The following is a 24,589-nucleotide window of genomic DNA, read 5'->3' as shown; positions in this document are numbered from 1 at the left end:
CTTTTCCATCTGCATCAGATGCTCAAAGCACTTTACAATTATGCCTCACATTCACCCCAATGTCAGGGTGCTGCCATACAAGGCGCTCACTACACACCGGGAGCAATAGGGGATTAAAGACCTTGCCCAAGGGCCCTTAGTGATTTTCCAGTCAGGTAGGGATTTGATGATGGATCCTGGAGGCTACCTGGGAGTATGCCCATCCAGTCTACATGTGTTTTGTGGACTTGGAGAAGGTGCATGATCGGGTACCCTGGGAGATACTGTGGGAGGTCTCAAGTCCAACACCTTAACCACTAGACCATCACCTCCCCTAACATTGATTTTCACAGGTGTTGAAATATGTATTTGCAGGAGTAACATACCAATAAATTATTAAAAAATTATACATTGTGATTTCCGGATTTCTTTTTTTTTTTTTTTTAGATTATGTCTCTCACAGGGGACATGCACCTAAGATGAAAATTTCAGACCCCTCCATGATTTCTAAGTGGCAGAACTTGCAAAATCGCAGGGTGTTCAAATACTTATTTTCCTCAATATATATCCATAAAATAGGCATGTGAATCTCATCACTGACGATTCGATACGCACCTCGATACACTATCAGCGTTACGATACATATAGTGATACATGACGATACTGACGATATGATGCAATATGATTCACCCCTGTTCCCTTCAATTCCTCACAATGCGATTAGGTGTGATACGATTAGGGATGGGTATTGATAAGATTCTATCGTTATCAATGCCATTATCAATTCTGCTTAATCCGATTCTTTAACAATACCTTTTGTGAATTTTCTGTGTACTAAAAGTAGGCTTTACAGGTTTTCTACGTCAGCAACATTTTATTGAGTCTCAAAGTAAATAAATATGAAATTGGTCACTGGATACTTGATCTCCTGACGTAAATAGAAATCAATAAAAACTGTACATGGTCACTGGATCCTTGATGTACATGATGGATCCTTGATCTCCTGACAAATAAAAATCAATAAAAACTGTACATGGGCACTGGATCCTTGATGTACATGATGGATCCTTGATCTCTGGACATAAATAGAAATAAACAAAGTCTGTAGTTTTTGACAAAAGCATTTCCTTTCAGATATTAATGACACAGATATAACTCCATAGCCTCTGAGCTGAGCTCTTGTAGCCAGCTGCACGTCAGGATGTAATTCATAAAGAACGGAGGACGGGTTTGGTCACTTGTAATTTATTGTTTATATTATAACGTTTAGAAAGAGGTGTCATTTCAATTAAAATGGCGATTCGCTCTGAAATTAATTCTGATCGAAATCTGCGGGGCTCTTTGGAGCTGTGCACTTAGTCCCACAAAATAGAGGATATAATTATAATTATTTTCATTACCTGATGGACAACTTCAGTTTACGCACCGGCTGGCTGGTGGTCACGCCAGAGAACCATCGTGTAAAACTCCGGTATAGAACTGAGGACGATTCACATTTCTTGCACGGAACAAGACAAGAGTACCAGTTCGTGACTATAATCCACACAAAGGTGACATGATTGACATCTTTAAATAGCTTTGAGAGGGGTTAATGAAGGAAATGCGGACTTGCCGCTTCTGAAAACCAGCGAAGAAGAGAACCAGCAAACAGTGAGTCAAAGTGCTGCTTTGTTGCCTCAAAGTTCAAGCAGACCCGCTGCAGTCTGCAATCAACGTAAAGAAATGATCATTTTCCAGATAAACACCCTCAAAAACAATGGCTGCTCTGTGTCCTGAACCGAAGGACCGATAAGGGAATTGTTAAGCAAAAAGGCTATTGATGTCATCATGTTTGTTGTGGTAGAAATGTGCTTTCTGGCTTCCGTCCGTGGTGCAATGTGGCTCAGGGGGGATTGCTGCAAGCACGCAGCAAGCGATGCATCGCGATTCAACCCGTCAAATGAATCGATGCACTCACATCACGCACGTTTGTATCTAGATACCTATTCGTATCGATTAATCGCCACATACCTAATATATAATACAACTCCATAGTTCACACAGTTAAACTCGGTCTGTGTGGTTTTAGTTAAGTTTCTGTAGTAGTGTTTTGAACTTTTTATCCTTCAATTTGAACATCAGATGCTCTTGTGTTCTTGTTTGCGAGCTCCTCTTCTAATTCCCATTGTTCTGGGTACAACTGTGTATTCATTAGGTACTTGGGGTGGTGTATGACTCCTACTTTGGTTGGGGTGGTGTATGTGTATGTCTGCCAACTTGTCTTGTATGATTTATCATGTGTCGGTTCAGCTGGATCTTTTGCCCAAATCTTTTCCCGCATTCAGAACAGACAAATGGTTTTTGTCCTGTATGAACCGTTATGTGTCTATTCAGATTGCTCTTTTGTCCAAACCTTTGACCACATTCAGAACAGCAAAATGGTTTTTGTCCAGTATGAATTATCATGTGTGTTTGTAGGTGGCACTTCTGTCCAAATCTTTGACCACATTCATAACAGACAAATGGCTTCTGCCCTGTATGAGTTATCATGTGTGCTTTTAGGCTGCCCTTTAGTCCAAATCTTTGACCACATTCAGAACAGCCAAATGGCTTTTGTCCCGTATGAATCATCATGTGTGTTTTCAGACTGCTCTTTTGTCCAAATCTTTGACCGCATTCAGCACAGTCAAATGGCTTTTGTCTTGTGTGAGTTGTCATGTGTCTGTTCAGGTGGCACTTTTGTCCAAACTTTTGACCACATTGAGAACAGTCAAATGGTTTTTGAGCTGTATGAATTAACATGTGTCTCGTCCGATCACTCTTCTGTCTAAATCTGTGACCACATTCAGAACAGGCAAATGGTTTTTGTCCTGTATGAATTAACATGTGTCTTGTCCAATCACTCTTCCCTCGAAATCTTTGACTGCACTCAGAACAGCTGAATGTTTTTTTTCCTGTGTGAATTCTCATGTGTGTTATCAGATTACACTTTTGTCCAAATTTTTTACCACACTTTAGACAGCTAAATGGTTTTTCACTTACTTCCATTTCTGTGTTTTGCTTTGAATCGTTCCTATAATTTCCAAGTTCCGAGAAATTAAACTGTTTCTTGCCAACACTGCATCTGCTACGGCTAACAGAGACATTGTTATTTGTCTGACTGCTTAAACCTGAATGAAGTTCTCTGATCCGTTTCCATTCACAGCTGTCGTCAGTCTCAGTTTCTGAACTGTCTGAATTGAGACCTCTGGTATCTAGTTGTACACAACTATATGGACTTGAGTTGCTGGCTGGCTGTTGTCCTCTACTGTCCTCTCCATCAGCTTGTGCTGTCAGGGTTCTGTGTACAGTTGAGCTGCTGGCTTCAGGCTCGTCCTCTGTGCTCTGATCACTTTGGCTTTGATGAACCTGTGATGACTGTGGTTTTTCATTATTTTCAGTCTTCACAGGAACAACAGTGAAAGGGGACTTTGTGACATCAGCATCCTCCAGCTGGTGAAGCTGCTGTCCCTGATGACTGATCCAAAGTTTCTCTTGTTCCTCTTTGATGTTCTCCTGGTCAACAGTCAGATTCCACTCCTGCTGTTTTGGGGCAATTTCTTCTTTAATCAGCAAAAACTGCTGCATGTCTGCAAAGAAATGAAATTGATAACATTTAGAACATTTGTGAACATAAAGCTGCAGGGGGAGGAGTGTGGATGAGCCCGTGGATCTCCACGGGCAACACGCTAGTATATTTTAATAGATATGCAAGCTTTCAAATATTGTTTCTACTTTTTAAAAATTTAAAATTTCAACATTATTGTAACTCCACGTCATAAGTCTCGGTGTACGAAAAGTCAAAACTCTGACCATCAGTATCTGGTTGTAAATGACTGAACAGACTCGACTTGCTGGCTGGTTCTGATCCTCCACAGTCGTCTCCTTGCACTTCCATTTTCAGTGCTCTGTGTTCAGTCGCGCTGCTGACAAGAAGCTTCACTTCTGTGCTCTCATCTCTTTGACGTTGATGAAGCTGTGATGACTGTGTTTTTTCTTCATCTTCACTCTTCAGAGAAAAAACAGTGAAAGAGAACTTAGGAGGGAAAGCAGCTTCATAAGCTGAAGGAGGGTGATGTCACTGACATACCCAGAGATCCTCCTGTTCCTCTTTAACATTTGGAGGCTCCGAGTCCTTTTGGATGAGACTCAGATTCCATTTGTGCTGTTCAGGAAGAATCTCTTCCTTACTTCCTAACATCCGCCTCATATCTGCAAGGAAAAATTAAAATGGAACAAGATTATCAAATTATCATTTTATCACTGCTGTGAATTGTTGCCGACCCCTCAGCAGGCAGCGAGTCTCTATCGTCATGTGAATATTTTTCATCCTTGGATTTTAATGAGATTCTCGTCACTGGAGATTTTAACTGGGACTGGTTGACCTCTGCTTCTGATTATTTTAAAGAGGTATTATGCAACTCTGGCCAGTTTTTTAATCATTTTGTCAGTTATTTTTTTATTTTTTGGTCGAAATAAAGCCTTCATTGGGTTATTCTTAAATCATTTAAGTCATGAAAAGAATTTTCTTTGACACCACTATAATTTTATTTATTTGCCTTTAAATACAGGATTCATAATATGACACTGTCAATATGATCAAAATTCATGTTGTCTGGTGGGAATAAAATGAATAACTGGTTTTCTTGGAGGGAAATAAATTCAAACGAACAGACGGCTTTGAACTACCTTCGGTCGCGACTCATACAGTCTATAACAGGGACAATAAGGAAGTCATAGATCTCGTCGAGCCTTCCCCAGGCTTGTGCGAGGGATGCTGGGAAGCACACAGCAACAGCAAATCAGAGTAAAGAGGCACCGTGATGTCAGCTACCTATTGGTTTCAACAAAACAATCTACAGTGGCTGAAAATGCTTCAAAAAAACTCATTTATTTTTAATTTGTTTCTGATATGTTTGTAAAAGTTCGCAAGATGTAAGCACTGTTATTCATTTCATTTATATAGCAACAAATCACAACAAGGCTGCCTCAAGGCGCTTCACACGAGTAAGGCATAACTTTCCCAAACCTTGCAAATCTCCTCAGAGGTGTTCTCTGTTTTTTTTTTTTTTATAAAGCATTTTTAGATTTAGAAGACAGCTCACAGATGCATCCATGCACACCTCATGTAAGCATATCACACGAGGTCGAAAGTAACTTCCGGTAATTTCAAAAGCTCATGCACACACACTTCCTTATGCACACAGCGTTAAAAATAAAGGGTGATTCTTTAACTACAGGCACTACTGGCCTTGTAAATGTAATTTCCACCACACCATTGCCTTACAATATAAGGCACCTTGGGGCAACCGTTTGTTGTGATTTGGCGCTATATACATGTGCTCTGATGTCACTGTTTATCTCCACAGAAACTACCCAAACAATCTTTCATACAAACTGTTTAAAGGGACATTACAGTGTTGTGGTGGAAATTATGGCAATAGTGTGGGACAACTACATTTTGTTTAAAAAAAAAAATCACAACAGTTGTATGACATTGAATACCCCAATTATGTTTTGATTATTTTACTGATATTTTATTCAGAGATATTTTAAAACATTAGAAAAAACGTTTCTTTAACATTCATTTTTATCATTGAAGATCAAAAGTCTGGGTGTGGGACAAGTATAAAACGGCAATATTTGCATATAATGATGCTGAAAAAAGGTGAAAAAGTCACCATAGACTAACAGAACAAATTTCTTAACACACTTTCATTGTAAAGATAACTATAAAAGTGTTTTTCCTACAATATGATCAAAGGACATAAGTGCCTGTAGTCTAAGAATCACCCTAAAATAAAATAAAATATTCTTTATGTAATTTCCCCCCAGGTAAATATGTTGTGTTCATTAAAATGAGCTGTAACATGTTTAAAAAAAAAAAAAAAAAACATTATAATGCTTGGATTTCAGCAGAAACCAAATTTTGTCCATTTTTTAAATTTGAAAAGGCCGTAAGGCTTTAAAGCTACTATGCAGCTACGTAACAGGCCCATTGACAAAAAGGAATTCCAGTGCTGGAAAACAGTTCATGTGTCTCCTGAGACTGTTGTTCCAAGGATGATGGGTTTCTGCTAGTCTTCTGCTACAAGACAGTTTGTGTGTGTGTGTGTGTGTGTGTGTGTGTGTGTGTGTGTGTGTGTGTGTGGGTGGGGGGGGGATTTGAGGATTTCCTCCTCAAAACAAGTCATTTTGCATTTACAATTACTCTCAAACTGTAAACATAAGGCAACAACTAGCGTGTTGCCCATGGGGATCCACGGGCTCTAGATTGAGTAGTGTTTGTAAAACAGGTAGCTGACATTTTTCAAGGGTGGTAACAAATTGGCAAAGTTTCCACAATAGCTTGGAATGATGTGTCAGTCCAAAAACCTTTTACAGCCTTAGACCTTAAATCTCAGTTATTTTTTTGAAGAACTCATTGTTTAGGTTCTTGTTATCATATACATATTATTTTTATTATAATTATCATCATTATTTTATTCTTACATCTATTTTGTCATTTCATTTTTAAATGGACCACAATGGAAATAAGTGTTTTCACTTTCTTGTGTCATCCATGTATTTTTAACATATTTACAATAAGATTATGTACTTATGAGGTCTGTCCATAAAGTATCGTACCTTTTTATTTTTTTTAAACTATATGGATTTGATTCATATGTTTTCACGTCAGACAAGCTTGAACCCTTGTGCGCATGCGTGAGTTTTTCCACGCCTGTCGGTGACGTCATTCGCCTGTGAGCACACCTTGTGGAAGGAGTGGTCCCGCCCCGTCGTCGGATTTTCATTGTCTGGAAATGGCAGAATGATTTGGGGGTTTTTTCCATCAGAATTTTTTCAGAAGCTGTTAGAGACTGGCACCTGGAAATCATTCGAAAAATTTATCTGGCTTTCGGTGAAAATTTTACGGGCTTCACAGAGAATAAGGTCTGGTAGTACAGCTTTAAGGACCCCTTTAAGGACGCTCAGCGCGCCGAGCTGCGACGACACGGCACAAGCCACCGGACCATTTCTGAGCTGATGGCTCTGTGGATACAAGACCGTCGTGTGCTCTTTCTCTGATTATCACAAGAGCTGGACATCAGCCATTTTCTGGCAGATTTCACTTTTAACAAGAGATTTTGTCATGGAAAGCTGCGCGGAGGCTTCGCGCGTCACGACCGATTCGCTTTGGAAGCGAGACAAAGGAACACCTACGTTTCGGTGTGTCAGAGGACAAGTTTGGACATGTCTATCTCGGCTTTCAGTGCTTACCAGTCCAGTAAGTATCAGTGAAATTGTGGAGAGCTGGACATGTCCAAACTTGTCCTCTGACATGCCGAAACGGAGGTGTTCCTTTGTCTCGCTTCCAAAGCGAATCAGTCGTGATGTGCGAAGCCTCCGCGCAGCTTTCCATGACAAAATCTCTTGTTAAAAGTGAAATCATGATGGTCTTGTATCCACAGAGCCATCAGCTCAGAAATGGTCCGGTGGCTTGTGCCGTGTCGTCGCAGCTCGGAGCGCGGCGCGCTGAGCGTCCTTAAAGGGGTCCTTAAAGCTGTACTACCAGACCTTATTCTCTGTGAAGCCCGTAAAATTTTCACCGAAAGCCAGATAAATTTTTCGAATAGTTTCCAGGTGCCAGTCTCTAACAGCTTCTGAAAAAATTCTGATGGAAAAAAAACCCAAATCATTCCGCCATTTCCAGACAATGAAAATCCGACGACGGGGCGGGACCACTCCTTCCATAAGGCGTGCTCACAGGCGAATGACGTCACCGACAGGCGTGGAAAAACTCACGCATGCGCACAAGGGTTCAAGCTTGTCTGACGTGAAAACATATGAATCAAATCCATATAGTTTAAAAAAAAAAAAAAAAGATACGATACTTTATGGACAGACCTCGTACATTGAACACACTAAATAATATCACGCACACTCACTTTTTAATATATAGATGAATTACTGCCCTCTGCTGGAATGGTGTGTGAGTCCAGAATGTAAATGTTAATGTCCATTGTTCAGTACTGTTAGCTAATATATGTAGCTTCTCTAAAAATATTAATTGTATCAACGTTTAGTTTTGGCGCAATTCATTCTTGACCCAAACTATGTACCCATACTAAATGGCAAATGTCAGCTCTCCACAGGTTGTGTGTGATCAAAACTGCACGCACGCACGCACAGCTGTTTGTTTTTCTGCAATCTGCTGTTAGCACGTGCTTTTAATTGGACAAACTGTGGCATAAGACTGTGGTGTAAGACATTAAAAGCACTACACTTTTGACTTACCAACATGACACTTAAGTCACTCATGGCAACAGCAACTTAACACAAAGTATTTAAACCAATTTAACTACAAAAACACAATACAATAACACTAACAATGTTAAACTAACATAAACCACAATAACATTTAAAACCTCAAAACTCAGAACTCCCATGGTGCATTGCAGCACAACATCCATTTTTTTTTTGGTTTGCTAAAATTGCTAATTTCTCCAAAAATGTTTGTCCTATCAACTTTGTGTTTTCACAGCATTCATCCTTGACCTCAAACACATGAGCATACCAAACAGCAAATGTATCTCCCGGATGTTACGTGATCAAAGCCCCCCCCCACACACACACACGCCTTGGCTATTATAATAGAAAGTTTGTAAAGTTCCTCTTTGATCTACCTGTGACTCATTTAATTTTATACAAGTAGTTGGCTCAATTCATCCACATGCCAAATTTCCAGAAAAATCTCTTGATTTAATTTTAACAAAAGTTCCATATAAATTGTAAGATGTTGGTGTTTTTGCTAATGATCTGAGCAATCACTGTCTGATAACTACAATCAGGCAAGCGAAACTCTCAAAATCAAGGTCACAAATTATTTTTAAACACGATTTTAAGCATTTCATTGATCAAGCTTTTTCCATAATTTCTGGACCTTTGATTGGCTCAATCTCATTAGGGCTGCACGGTATTGGAAAAAATTGACATTGTGACTTATTTTTGGCCATGGTGACATATGACTATCTTGTAGGATTTTCCAGAATACACTGAAAACACTGTAGTACAGCCAGGCCTGTATGTGGCACGATAACAATTACAGTGGGGAAAATAAGTATTTGATCCCATCAGTTTTGCAGGTTTTCCCACCTACAAAGAATTTAGAGGTCTGTAATTTTTATTGTAGGTACACAACTGTGAGACAGAAACTAAAAAAAAAAATAAATAAAAAATCCACAAAATCACATTGTATGATTTTTAAATAATTAATTTGCATTTTATTGCATAAAATAAGTATTTGACCCCCTAGAAAAACAGAGCTAAACGATTGGTACAGAAACATTTGTCTGCCATTACAGAGGTCAGACGTTTCCTGTAGTTCTTGACCAAGTTTTCACACACTGCAGTAAGGATTTTGGTCCACTCCTCCATACAGATCTTCTCCAAATCTTTCAGGTTTGGAGTTTCAGTTCCCTCCAAAGATTTTCTATTGATTTCAGGTCTGGAGACTGGCCAGGGCACTCCAGGACCTTGAAATGCTTCTTATAGAGCCCCTCCTTAGTTGCCCTGGTTGTGTGTTTGGGGTCATTGTCATGCTGGAAGACGCAGCCATGACCCATCTTCAATGCTCTTACTGAGGGAAGGAAGTTGTTTGCCAAAATCTCGCAATACATGACCCCATCCATCCTCCCTTCAATACGGTGCAGTCATCCTGTCCCCTTTGCAGACGAGCACCCCCAGAGTATGATGTTTCCACCCCCATGCTTCACGGTTGGGATGGTTTTTTTTGGGGTTGTTCTCATCCTCTAAACATGGTAAGTGGAGTTGATTCCAAAAAGCTCTATTTTGGTCTCATCTGACCACATGACCTTCTCCCATGCCTCCTCTGGATCATCCAGATGGTCACTGGTGAACTTCAAATGGGCCTGGACATGTGCTGGCTTGAGCAGGGGGACCTTGCTGCCCTGCAGGATTTTAAACCATGACAGCATTATGTGTTACTAATGTAATCTTTGTGACTGTGGTCCCAGCTTTCTTCAGGTCATTGACCAGGTCCTCCTGTGTAGTTCTGAGCTTTCCCAGAGTCATCCTTACCCCACAAAGTGAGATCTTGCATGGAATCCCAGAACAAGGGAGACTGACAGTCATCTTATGTTTCTTCCACTTTCCAATAAATAATCATTACAGTTGTTGTCATGTACCAAGCTGCTTGCCTGTTGTCCTGTAGTCCATCCCAGCCATGTGCAGGTCTACAGTTTTGTCCCTGGTGTCCTTAGACAGCTCTTTGGTCTTGGCTATGGTGGACAGGTTGGAGTGTGATTGATTAAGTGTGTGAACAGGTGTCTTTTATACAGGTAACACGTTCAAACAGGTGCAATTAATACAGGTAAAGAGTGCAGAATAAGAGGGCTTCTTAAAGAAAAAATAACAGGTCTGTGAGAGCCAGAATTCTTGCTGGTTGGTAGGGGGTCAAATACTTATTTTATGCAATAAAATGCAAATTAACTATTTAAAAATCATACAATGCAATTTTCTGGATTTTTTTTTTTAGATTCTGTCTCTCACAGTTGAAGTGTACCTACGATAAAAATTACAGACCTCTCCATTCTTTGTAGGTGGGAAAACCTGCAAAACTGACAGGGGGTCAAATACTTATTTTCCCCACTGTATACTGTAGAAACATTTTTGTGGAAGTTCCACAAAAAACAGAGACTCATTCATCAATATGGTGTTTGGACAGGCAAGTTATTTTTCACCACAAATTGAAACCAGCTCTCAGTCCTTTGTCAAACCATATTGTTCTTAATCTTAAAGTTAAACACATGTCAATCTCGGTTCACTGGTCTATTGGAAATCAAGTCTGAATGTACCAATTAATTTACGGCCTTACGAAGTGATTTTCCTGTTTTGTGAATACATACGAGGTCTCTTAGATAATAAACCGACCCTTTTATTTTTTTTTTTTAACTATATGGATTTGAATGACATGCGATTATACCAATCATGCTTGAACCCTCGTGCGCATGCGTGAGTTTTTTCACGCGTCGGTGACGTCATTTCCCTGTGGGCAGGCCTTGAGTGAGATGTGGTCCCGCCCTCTCGGCTGAATTCCTTTGTTTCACACGCTGCTCGAGACGGCGCGCGTTGCTTTATCAAAATTTTTTCTGGACCTGTGAGGAATATCCGAGTGGACACTATTCGAGAAATTAAGCTGGTTTTCTGTGAAAAGTTTAACGGCTGATGAGAGATTATGGGGTGTTTCTGTCAGTGTAAGGACTTCCCACGGAGCGGGACGTCCTGCAGCGCTTCCAGGCGCCGTCGTCGGCCTGTTTCGACCTGAAAACATCCTAATTTAAGGCTTAATTCACCCAGGACATCGTGAGAGAACAGAGAAGATTCAGAAGAGGCCGGCATGAGGAATTTATGCGGACATTCCACTGTTTAAGGACATTTTTTTAATGAAAGACGTACGCGCAAATTCGCCGAGTTGTTTCCGTGACGACTCGGCAAATCTGTGTGCGCCGCGACAGGAAAAACACCTCCGTGTTGAAAACCATTTGTAGAATTCAGGCGGCTTTTAATGGCTTTCAACAAGTGAGTAACTGAGAAATTGTTTAACAGCTTGGGCATGTTCCAACTTGCCCGTTAAGATTTCCAACGGAGGTGTTTTTCCTGCCGCGACCCCCCGCGGTCGGGTCCAGCCCGACATGCGACTCTGCCCGCACGTTCTTTCATTACAAAATGACCGTTAACAATGGAATGTCCGAATAAACTCCTCATGCCGACTTCTTCTGAAAGTTCTCTGTTCTCTGACGACTTACTGCGTCAACAGAGCCTGAAATGTGGAAGTTTTCAACTTGAAACTGCGAGACGCTGCCGCCTCGAAGCGCAGATCACCGTCAGGCGCCGTGGACCGTCCTTAAAGCGACACTACCAGACCAAAATCTCTCATCAGCCGTTAAAATTTTTACCGAAAACCAGCTGAATTTATTGAATGGTGTCCACTCAGTTGTGCAAGTTTTGAAAAAATTTTTATCAAACAAAGCAACAGTCTCTGAGCCATTCCTAAACAATGAAAAAAATCGACGAGCGGGTGGACGACTCCTCACTCAAAGACTGCCCACAGGCGAATGACGTAACCGACAGGTGTGAAAAAACTCTCGCATGCCCACGAGGGTTCAAGCATGTCTGATGTAATCACACGTGATTCAAATCCATATGGTTTTTGAAAAAAATAATAAGGTCGGATACTTTTCTAATAGACCTCGTATATATAGGTTGTCTGACACCGCGCGATAAACAGCGTTTTCGTTACGCTTGATGATTGAGTAACGAGAATTAAAATCACAGTCACACGTGTAGAACAGTTTATTCACGTTTATTTACGTTTACCACAGCTGCCAGCTAACTCTTAGCATCGTGTGTTACATCTTCACTAAGGTTCTGATGATATTTGTTGTTCATGTAAAATAATGTTTAGTGAACAAACCTGCTCTTTATCAGTGAAATTCAGGCTTGAAAACAGCATCCAACACTTTGACTCGTATCTTCTCTTCTTTTAATCCACGAATTTCTCCTCGGTGCTCTGAGATTATTCTTCTGTGTTAGCAGCTGTTCGAAAAACCTCCGTTGTTGGACGTTTCGTGGTAATTTTGTCCTTCCTCCAACTTGTTGCCGTTTTTGTGGCTCGAAAACGATTTAAGAAACATGTTAGAAGTTTACAGACTGAAGTTTAAAATAAGCCTTTGAGAGAATTCAACTTTTCCAACTAGCTAGCTGTAGCTTCCGCAGCTAACAGGAAGCCGATCTTCTTCTTCGTTTTCCTCCTCCTCCTACTGGATTACTGCCACCTTATGGCTGGAGTCGGGATAGGAAACTAATCCCAGCTCGCTCATCATGCTGTCCAATCATGACACAAGTTTGTCCAGTAATATTATGAGACACCAAAACTCAAAATGTCTTTTCATGGAACATATTCTGAAGTTTACTTACTTTGATAGCAGGTAGTGTCCATGTCTAATGTTTATTTCATCAGCAGGCACGGTTTCCACAGAATGTACTGGACTCTGTCTGGAATTTATTTATTTTTTACTTGAATAACTCATTTTAACGCTATGTATTGCTGCCCTTTCAGCAAATTTACCAAAATATTTTTATGATAACAATAAAAATTTGAATAATTTGTGTTTTCATGGTTATTCCCTGAAACGAGTACGAGAAACCACTTTAAAATTCATGTTTTCAGGCAGGAATTCACAGAGAATATAAAAAGGCAGGTGGATATAGACACATGTAGTTTAAATTGGGTTTAAGATGGAGAAGGTAAAAATGCTAGATTCTGCCAGTCAGATAGATCGAGGGCGATGGAATGCTGTTTCCTACTTTCCCATAACTATATAATTATAAACAGAATCAAGGGAGTACTGTACAAGATTGTACACAGTTAAAGCAAATGGTTGTCAGTTCTTCTCAAACGTAAGCAAATGATGCATTTTTTTTTCAAATTGTGATGGAGAAACTACTGAGTTTGTTTGTAGAACCTTTGCATTCCACTACTTTTTGATTTTATTTACAGAGAAATTTGTCTCCAATTCTGTGAGTGGGAGTGGGGGGTGGGGGTCTGACTTCCTTTACAATGACAGACATTTTTTTTAACTTGACATTTGTTGTTGCTGATATTGAAACAACACAAGCTAAAAGTAGAGGAGGGCGATACCGGAAATTTTGGTATTGCTCTGATACCAGGTAAATACAGGCCCAGTATCGCCGATATCGATACCGATACTTTTTCATATTTAAGATTCATAGATCCAATGGATCCAAAAGACCTAGGACAGAATTTTGCCAAACATTGTACGTGACAACAAAATACTTTATTATCACAATCAACATTTAAAAAAAAAAAATAAATCACTCAACACAACTTAAAACAAAATCTCCTGAGGTAGAGGGCTGACAAACCACAATACAAGGGTGCGCTGCTTCGTGCTGTGTGACACAGTGCAGCGCTGCTCTTACAGACAGAGAGAAGACTTTGATGAATCTGCATGCGCAGCAGTCAGTGCATGCGGGAGAGAAAAAAGCTTGAGTATCGATCTTTTTACACAAAGATCGTTCAATATCAATACCAGCGTTGGTATCGATATTATCGATATTAGGATCGATCCACCCACCTCTAGCTAAAAGAACTTAGAGACTGTAAGGTGGTGGCAGGCGATAGTGTAGTTAGACAGCATAGAATGGTAGTCTGTTTGATGACTTTAGAGGTGAAGAAGAGGAAGCGAGTGAGAGCTCAACAAAGAATCAGATGATGGAAGCTGAAGGAGGAAGACTGTGGTGTGAAATTCAGTGAACATGTGAGACAGGCACTGGATGGAGGGGAACTGGAAAAGTGCTGCAGATGTGAGGAGGGAGATAGCTAGAAAGGTACTGGGTGTGACATCTCAACAGTGGAATAAAGACAAGGAGACTTGGTGGTGGAATGAATTCCCATGTCAGTAAAAGCTCCATTGAAATTGAAATTGAAAAGGTTGGATGATGTGGAGAGAGTAAATCAGGAAGTGCAAGAGATTAGAAGTGAGGGCAGCTATGAAGAGGATGAAGAATGGAAACGTAGTTTGTCCAGATGACATTCCATGGAAGGCAAATGTATAGGAGAGATGGCAGTGGAGTTTCGAACCAGATTGTTTTATAAAATCTTGGAAAGTGAGAGGATGCCTGAGGAGTGGAGACAAAGTGTGCTGGTTCCTGTTTTTAAGAACAATGGTGATGTCCAGAGCTGCAGTAACTACAGAGGCATAAAGTTGATCAGCCAAAGCATGAAGTTATGGGAAAGAGTAGTAGAAGCTAGGCTTAGAAAACAGGTGAATATCTGTGAACAGCAATATGGTTTCATGCTGAGAAAGAGCACTACAGATGCAATGTTTGCTCTGAGAGTACTGGTGGAAAATGTCAGAAGGCGGTACATTGTGTGTTTGTGGATTTAGAGAAAGTTCATGACAGGATGCCAAAAGAAGAGTTGTGGTGTTGTATGAGGAAGCCTGGGGTGACAAAGTATGTGAGGGTAGTGCAGAACATGTACAATGACAGTGTGACAGCAGTGAGATGCTCAGTAGGAATGACAGACTCATTCAAGTTGTATGATTATAAAGATTTCTTCAAAATTATTAAATACATGCTGATGCATATACAAACTATAATCCAGCAAACAAGCTATGTAATGTGTGAGTGTCTTACATATTGACATAAGTCCTTCAGAAACTATTATAAATACAACTGTCATAAATTCTGTTCAAACGTGAAATGTTTTTTATATACACAAATTATAGAAATAATTAATGGAAACATAAATGTATAAGCTTCAACAAGTTCAACCCCAATTCCAATGAAGTTGGGACGTTGTGTAAAATATAAATAAAAACAGAATACAATGATTTGCAAGTCTTCTTCAACCTATATTCAGCTGAATACACCACAAAGACAAGATATTTAATGTTCAAACTGATAAACTTGATTGTTTTTGTGCAAATATTTGCTCATTTTGAAATGGATGCCTGCAACATGTTTCAAAAAACCTGGGACAGTGGTATGTTTACCACTGTGTTACATCACCTTTCCTTTTAACAACACTCAATAAGCGTTTGGGAACTGAAGACACTAATTGTTGAAACTTTGTAGGTGGAATTCTTTCCCATTCTTGCTTGATGTACGACTTCAGTTGTTCAACAGTCCGGGGTCTCTGTTGTCATATTTTACGCTTCATAATGCACTACACATTTTTAATGGGCGACAGGTCTGGACTGCAGGCAGGCCAGTCGAGTACCCGTACTCTTTTACAATGAAGCCACGCTGTTGTAACACATGCAGAATGTGGCTTGGCATTGTCTTGCTAAAATAAGCAGGGACGTCCCTGAAAAAGACGTTGCTTGGATGGCAGCATGTGTTGCTCCAAAACCTGGATGTACCTTTCAGCATTGATGGTGCCATCACAGATGTGTAAGTTGTCCATGCCATGGGCACCAACACACCCCCATACCATCACAGATGCTGGCTTTTGAACTTTGCGCTTGTAACAATCTGGATGGTCTTTTTCCTCTTTTGTCCAGAGGACACAACGTCCATGATTTCCATAAACAATTTGAAATGTGGACTCATCAGACCACAGCACACTTTTCCCACTTTGCATTTGTCACTTTCAAATGAGCTCGGGCCCAGAGAAGGTGGTGGTGTTTCTGGATGTTGTTGATGTATGACTTTCACTTTGCATGGTAGAGTTTTAACTTGAACTTGTAGATGTAGCGACGAACTGTGTTAACTGACAATGGTTTTCTGAAGTGTTCCTGAGCCCACGTGGGTAAGATCCTTTACAGAATGATGTCGGTTTTTAATGCAGTGACGGCGGAGGGATCGAAGGTCACGGGCATTCAATGCTTGTTTTCGGCCTTGCCACTTATGTGTAGAAAGTTCTCCAGATTCTAAGAATCTTCTGATTATATTATGGACTGTAGATGATGGAATCCCTAAATTCCTTGCAGTTGAACATTGAGAAACATTGTTCTTAAACTGTTGGTCTATTTTTTTTCATGCAGTTGTTCACAAAGTGGTGATCTTCGCCCCATCTTTGTTTGTGAACAGCTGAGCCTTTTGGGGATGCTCCTTTTATACCCAATCATGACACTCACCTGATTCCAAACAGGTGTTCTTTGAGCATTCATCAACTTTCCCAGTCTTTTGTTGCCCTGTCCCAACTTTTTTGAAATGTGTTGCAGGCATCCATTTCAAAATGAGCAAATATTTGCACAAAAACAATAGTTTATCAGTTTGAACATTAAATATCTTGTCTTTGTGTTGTATTTAACTGAATATAGGTTGGCGAGGATTTGCAAATCATTGTATTCTGTTTTTATTTACATTTTACACAACGTCCCAACTTCATTGGAATTGGGGTTGTAATATTTGTCATCCACTTGATACTGGGATGTCATAAATCACTTTCTAGACTGATTCACTGTGCCCCGGGTGCATGTGACACACGAGTCATGCTACCAAATAGCTGATAGTCTGGAGAAGACAAAACACATGCTCATCAGTTGAACGGGGTAGTCTTCTAACTAATCATTTTTTGGGCCACCTTTCCTCTGTTGTGAGAAATAAATGCAAAGACAATGACATCCACAAATTTATTTTTGATAGGAAAACTGACTTCACTTGCCACTTAGTTTTACCCTTATTGTATCCAAAAACAAAACACTAATTTATAAGGGGGATGTCTTTATGCATAAAAATATGCCATAACTGCTGAAAATATATGTGGAGTTTTGCATATATAGCTACTGATTCACTGTGTCCCTTGATTCACCGTGCCCTGGTTTCCCCTAATTATAATTTTTTTTCTTTGTGGATCATTGGTTTTTAATTTCATCGTGTGCAGACAGAACCGACTGATGTCATTCATGAATGAGGAGCTGTGACTTTCAACTTCTTGTGGCGCAAAGAGAGGCCCAGTGTGGGGAGGGGGGCTAATTGCGCAAAGTGCTGGTGTCACAGATGGACATCTCTTCAGCCACGACAAGGAATTAAAGTATTTTCAGACATCGTTTCCCAAAGAGGCTTTATGTGGATATACTTCTTCACTAGACTGTGATGTTGAAATGAACAGGTAAGACTTTATATTTACTCTGTGTGTGAATGGTGTAATATTTGAAATCGTATCTTTGAAATATATATATATATATATATATATATATATATATATATATATATATATATATATATATACTCAACAAAAATATAAACGCAACACTTTTGGTTTTGCTCCCATTTTGTATGAGATGAACTCAAAGATCTAAAACTTTTTCCACATACACAATATCACCATTTCCCTCAAATATTGTTCACAAACCAGTCTAAATCTGTGATAGTGAGCACTTCTCCTTTGCTGAGATAATCCATCCCACCTCACAGGTGTGCCATATCAAGATGCTGATTAGACACCATGATTAGTGCACAGGTGTGCCTTAGACTGCCCACAATAAAAGGCCACTCTGAAAGGTGCAGTTTTATCACCCAGCACAATGCCACAGATGTCGCAAGATTTGAGGGAGCGTGCAATTGGCATGCTGACAGCAGGAATGTCAACCAGAGCTGTTGCTTGTGTATTGAATGTTCATTTCTCTACCATAAGCTGTTTCCAAAGGCGTTTCAGAGAATTTGGCAGTACATCCAACCAGCCTCACAACCGCAGACCACGTGTAACCACACCAGCCCAGGACCTCCACATCCAGCATGTTCACCTCCAAGATCGTCTGAGACCAGCCACTTGGACAGCTGCTGAAACAATCGGTTTGCATAACCAAAGAATTTCTGCACAAACTGTCAGAAACCGTCTCAGGGAAGCTCATCTGCATGCTCGTCGTCCTCATCGGGGTGTCGACCTGACTCCAGTTTGTCGTCGTAACCGACTTGAGTGGGCAAATGCTCACATTCGCTGGCGTTTGGCACATTGGAGAGGTGTTTTCTTCACGGATGAATCCCGGTTCACACTGTTCAGGGAAGATGGCAGACAGCGTGTGTGGCATTGTGTGGGTGAGCGGTTTTCTGATGTCAATGTTGTGGATCGAGTGGCCCATGGTGGCGGTGGGGTTATATGGGCAGGCGTCTGTTATGGACGAAGAACACAGGTGCATTTTATTGATGGCATTTTGAATGCACAGAGATACCGTGACAAGATCCTGAGGCCCATTGTTGTGCCATCCAAGAACATCACCTCATGTTGCAGCAGGATAATGCACGGCCCCATGTTGCAAGGATCTGTACACAATTCTTGGAAGCTGAAAATGTCCCAGTTCTTGCATGGCCGGCATACTCACCGGACATGTCACCCATTGAGCATGTTTGGGATGCTGTGGACCAGCGTATACGACAGCGTGTACCAGTTCCTGCCAATATACAGCAATTTTGCACAGCCATTGAAGAGGAGTGGACCAACATTCCACAGGCCACAATTGACAACCTGATCAACTCTATGCGAAGGAGATGCGTTGCACTGCATGAGGCAAATGGTGGTCACACCAGATACTGACTGGTATCCCCCCCAATAAAACAAAACTGCACCTTTCAGAGTGGCCTTTTATTGTGGGCAGTCTAAGGCACACCTGTGCACTAATCATGGTGTCTAATCAGCATCTTGATATGGCACACCTGTGAGGTGGGATGGATTATCTCAGCAAAGGAGAAGTGCTCACTATCACATATTTAGACTGGTTTGTGAACAATATTTGAGGGAAATGGTGATATTGTGTATGTGGAAAAAGTTTTAGATCTTTGAGTTCATCTCATACAAAATGGGAGCAAAACCAAAAGTGTTGCATTTATATTTTTGTTGAGTGTGTGTGTGTGTATATATATATATATATTTTTTTTTTTTGAAATATCTGTTTGCATGAGGACTGCAGCTTTCAGCCAATCAGTGGACAGCATTAATGGTTGTATTTTGACTTTAGTAAACTACAACGCGTGCCATCGATCGCATAACTTACCTACAACTTATGTTCCACATGTGTGGGATGTCTGAGTCATATGCTGGCATGCGTTGAAATTTTCAGCATGCCCAAAATTTTTTGAAATTTCAAAACTTACCCATAACTTATTAGAGGTACACCTACGTATGCCAGCGTTTTTAATACGGTCAGCATATACTGGTCATCAAGGTGTGACAGGGCCTTTAGTTATAGAAGGAAATGTCTCCCTTCTTTCTCCAGTTGTGCCATTGTCAGCATGCGCAGCTTTCCTGCATTTTTCAGCGGTTTCTTGACAGGTTTTATGAGCTTTGTCTGTGCGCGCTAGCTACTGAGTTACCTGGTGTCAAAACAACCTCCTCAGTGCAGTAAAATAATCACGTTAGAAATTAGTCCAGCTTTTCATTCTTTCTTCTCACAGCTCTTCATGCCTCCAGACAGCTTACAGTGCAGTGGATTTGTTTTATATGTGTGTTCGGAGAATTAGCAGGGCTGATACAGAGTGAAAATCTGACATGCATTTTTGCCCAATGATAAAATAAAAATCGTACGCGTCTTGTTATTCAATAATCTTCATTCTTTTATTCGGCTTTTTCTTATCGTGCATCCGCTCTGTGGAACGGTCTTCCTGCGACCGTGAGACAGTCGGAGTCCGTGGACATTTTTAAGTCAAGACTTAAAGCCTATTTTTATTCTCTTTCTTTTGAATAGTTTTTATTTTTTTATCTGTTTTATTCTTTTACTTGTTTTTAATTATGTATTAGAATTTTTTAATTTTTATTTATTTAATTTTTTTATGTTGTTCTATGTGAGGCAACTTGAGACGGATTTTGTTGTGATATGGCGCTTTATAAGCCGATTCAATTGAAATTGAACAATTATTTAGTCTTAATTATTGAGTCAAAGTAAATAAATATTAAATTGGTCACTGGATCCTTAAACTTTGGACATAATAAATTCTACATGGTGGATCCTTGATCTCTGGACATAAACAGGAATAAACAAAATCTGTAGTTTTTGTCAAAAGCATTTCCTTTCAGACATTATTGGCATGAATGTCTTTCCATACCTCTGAGCTGAGCTCTTGCTGCTGTGCTGCACATCAGGATGTAATTTGTAAAGAAATACAGCACGTCTCATTCTGGGAGGAAAAAAATGTTTTAGTCGATTTTAGTTTCTTGTTTGTATTACATTTGTAAGAGGTGTCATTTTATTTAAATCAGCAATTCATTTTGAAGTTATTAATACTGACTGGACTCTGTCTCGGCAGAGAGCTGCGCAGCATTTGGAGCTGTGCCAACAGAACGGAGGACGATTCTCGTTTCTTGACTGCAACAAGACAAGAGTCCCAGTTAGTGACTTTAATCCACACAAAAGTGACTCATGGTATTTTAATGGCTTTGAGAGGGGTTAAGAAGCGGAGTTGCCGTTTCTGAAGAGCAGTGAATCAAAGAACCAACGAGCTAGTGGATCGAAGCATTGCTATTCAAGTGTCTTTCCATAACCTGCAATGAGCTCTGAAATATGCTGGAACTTCATGCATGTATGCGTAAATCATTTAAAGAGATTAAAATAATATTTGTGGTATAAAACAGTGACTTTAACATTTGCATGTAATTTAACTGCACCCAGCATAGATGTCTGGTATTCTGTAACTTGGTTATTTCTGTAAAGCTGTAAGTGGATTTCAGCTGCTCCCACTTGTGTAGTATGAAACAGTTAAATTAGTCCTTGGGTCTTTTTTCAAAAGGAAACACTGCTTCGAATTCACACCCAGTATCTTTCACTGTTCTAGAAAAAGTAACCGACACTGCGCGTTTTAGGTTGCAGTACGGCAATGCTATTCTGGTTCCTGTGCATATGCCAAAAAGCATAATTGAACAAATATGTTCCCGTTGATAACTCACATGGATGGCCCTGCTGCATAGCCTCTACTCTTGTTACTTAAACCACTTGTCTATTCTTGCTGCATAAGCTCGATAATATCCGTGATGTTTTGGGCAACAATTATATCTATTGCTTCTCAGACTAGTATGATCAGAATTTTATGATTGCTGAAGAAAATCATGTTAAAGTTTCACATCACATTCAGATTTTATAGCAAAAATACAACAGTTGATCCAAGTTAACTTTTTATTTTGACTGACCAATTAAATGATTTATTATTTAATCACAACACACACACATGAAACACACTATTAATACTGATGCATTTGCATTTACAAGGTTCTCTGCAAAGCAAATGTTGAAGTGTTAGTGATGTGGGACAAGTGAAGAAATATATTACTGAAAATATATTAAAAAAGAAAACATGAAACAGTTAAAAAAAATTAAAGTAAAACCAAATCTAAGTTACACTCAACAAAAATATAAACGCAACACTTTTGGTTTTGCTCCCATTTTGTATGAGATGAACTTAAAGATCTAAAACTTTTTCCACATACACAATATCACCATTTCCCTCAAATATTGTTCACAAACCAGTCTAAATCTGTGATACTGAGCACTTCTCCTTTGCTGAGATAATCCATCCCACCTCACAGGTGTGCCATATCAAGATGCTGATTAGACACCATGATTAGTGCACAGGTGTGCCTTAGACTGCCCACAATAAAAGGCCACTCTGAAAGGTGCAGTTTTATCACACAGCACAATGCCACAGATGTCGCAAGATTTGAGGGAGTGTGCAATTGGCATGCTGACAGCAGGAATGTCAACCAGAGCTGTTGCTCGTGTATTGAATCTTCATTTCTCTACCATAAGCTGTCTCCAAAGGCGTTTCAGAGAATTTGGCAGTACATCCAACCAGCCTCACAACCGCAGACCACGTGTAACCACACCAGCCCAGGACCTCCACATCCAGCATGTTCACCTCCAAGATCGTCTGAGACCAGCCACTCGGACAGCTGCTGGAACAATCGGTTTGCATAACCAAAGAATTTCTGCACAAACTGTCAGAAACCGTCTCAGGGAAGCTCATCTGCATGCTCGTCCTGACTCCAGTTCCTGACTCCAGTTCGTCGTCGTAACCGACTTGAGTAGGCAAATGCTCACATTCGCTGGCGTTTGGCAAGTTGGAGAGGTGTTCTCTTCACGGATGAATCCCGGTTCACACTGTTCAGGGCAGATGGCAGACAGCGTGTGTGGGTGAGCGGTTTTCTGATGTCAATGTTGTGGATCGAGTGGCCCATGGTGGCGGTGGGGTTATGGTATGGGCAGGCGTCTGTTATGGGCGAAGAACACAGGTGCATTTTATTGATGGCATTTTGAATGCACAGAGATACCGTGACAAGATCCTGAGGCCCATTGTTGTGCCATACATCCAAGAACATCACCTCATGTTGCAGCAGGATAATGCACGGCCCCATGTTGCAAGGATCTGTACACAATTCTTGGAAGCTGAAAATGTCCCAGTTCTTGCATGGCCGGCATACTCACCGGACATGTCACCCATTGAGCATGTTTGGGATGCTCTGGACCGGCGTATACGACAGCGTGTACCAGTTCCTGCCAATATCCAGCAACTTCGCACAGCCATTGAAGAGGAGTGGACCAACATTCCACAGGCCACAATTGACAACCTGATCAACTCTATGCGAAGGAGATGTGTTGCACTGCATGAGGCAAATGGTGGTCACACCAGATACTGACTGGTATCCCCCCCAATAAAACAAAACTGCACCTTTCAGAGTGGCCTTTTATTGTGGGCAGTGTAAGGCACACCTGTGCACTAATCATGGTGTCTAATCAGCATCTTGATATGGCACACCTGTGAGGTGGGATGGATTATCTCAGCAAAGGAGAAGTGCTCACTATCACAGATTTAGACTGGTTTGTGAACAATATTTGAGGTAAATGGTGATATTGTGTATGCGGAAAAAGTTTTAGATCTTTGAGTTCATCTCATACAAAATGGGAGCAAAACCAAAAGTGTTGCGTTTATATTTTTGTTGAGTGTATTTAAAGCTGAGTCTTTCTTGTAGTCAAGCAGTAACAATAAAAAAAAACTGTAGCTTTGTTTGGTAAAAATAAATTGAACAATTTACAAACAATTGAACATTTAATAATAATGACTTGGATTTGCAGAGCGCTTTTCAAGACACCCAAAGTGCTGTACAAGTTGCATTATTCATTCACTCACTCACACATTCACACATTGGTGGTGGTAAGCTACCAGTGTAGCCACAGTCGTCCTGGGGAAAACTGACGGAAGTGTGGATGCCATTCAATGCCAATGGCCCCTCCAACCACCACCTCATTCATACACAGGCAAGGTGAGTTAAGTGTCTTACCCAAGGACACAACGGCAGTATGCAGATTTTTGACTGGTTGGAAGCCAGATTCAAGCTGCCAATCTTTTCAATATGATTGGAGCTTTTTTAAATTTTGACCTCTGTGTAACCCTTTATTAACCCCTACCTGGCTATAGCTGCCACCCTGGGATTGCTGTCATACATTTTGTGTAGGCCATGGTACACTGAGGCTGGGTTACAAACACCCAATTTAAGCAACGGAGCATCTACAAATTTGTCTGAGGTGAGAGTAATTAAAAATAAAGTTTGACGTTGTGCACTGCTAAAGGCTAGCATTAGCTTAGCCTTTAGCTGCAGAATCACTCAGTGGAGCTGAGTGAACATTTTAAATGGGGCAGCAAATTTAAAATTTGCCGCAAGCCGCCAATCCTTTGCTCGTAAGACGGCTTGCGGCAAATTTAAAATTTGCTGCCCCATTTAAAATGTTCACTCAGCTCCACTGAGTGATTCTGCAGCTAAAGGCTAAGCTAGTGCTAGCCTTTAGCAATGCACAACGTCAAACGTTTTTAATTACTCTCACCTCAGACAAATTTGTAGATGCCCCGTTGCTCAAATTGGGTGTTTGTAATCCAGCCTCAGTGTACCATGGCCTACACAAAATGTAACACAGCAATCCCAGGGTGGCAGCTAAAGCCAGGTAGGGGTTAATAAAGGGTTACACAGATGTCAAAATTAAAAAAAGCTCCAATCATATTGAAAACCATGCCACATTATTTATCCGACCACAACAATTCCAAAAAGGTATATGTGGACAATCTATTACTGAATGTTCTGGAG

The 24,589-nt window shown here is 40.4% G+C and overlaps 1 protein-coding gene and 1 long non-coding RNA gene across 2 annotated transcripts in view; one reads left to right on the top strand and one right to left on the bottom strand.

Annotated features, from left to right (window-relative positions):
* The window catches only part of LOC117505039 (NACHT, LRR and PYD domains-containing protein 3-like), a 241,888-nt gene extending 229,149 nt beyond the window's left edge, over positions 1-12,739 (bottom strand). Inside the window, exons 1-3 of the mRNA XM_034164562.1 lie at positions 12,473-12,739; positions 4,088-4,209; positions 3,811-4,006 (exon numbers count right to left, since the gene is read on the bottom strand). Coding sequence (XP_034020453.1) covers positions 3,811-4,006; positions 4,088-4,207 — 316 coding nt within the window. The 5' untranslated portion in view covers positions 4,208-4,209; positions 12,473-12,739. The remainder of the gene's footprint in view (positions 1-3,810; positions 4,007-4,087; positions 4,210-12,472) is intronic.
* LOC117505053 lies at positions 2,880-24,130 on the top strand. Its single transcript, XR_004559015.1, has 4 exons — positions 2,880-3,189; positions 15,046-15,049; positions 19,241-19,248; positions 24,120-24,130. It is a non-coding gene; the product is annotated as an uncharacterized LOC117505053 (long non-coding RNA).
* The last annotated feature ends 459 nt before the right edge of the window (positions 24,131-24,589 follow it).

Source organism: Thalassophryne amazonica, chromosome 23 (genome assembly GCF_902500255.1).
Source record: "Thalassophryne amazonica chromosome 23, fThaAma1.1, whole genome shotgun sequence".
NCBI classification, from domain to species: Eukaryota; Metazoa; Chordata; class Actinopteri; order Batrachoidiformes; family Batrachoididae; genus Thalassophryne; species Thalassophryne amazonica.
Note: the sequence above shows the minus strand (reverse complement) of the source record. Positions and strands in the feature narration are given on the sequence as shown.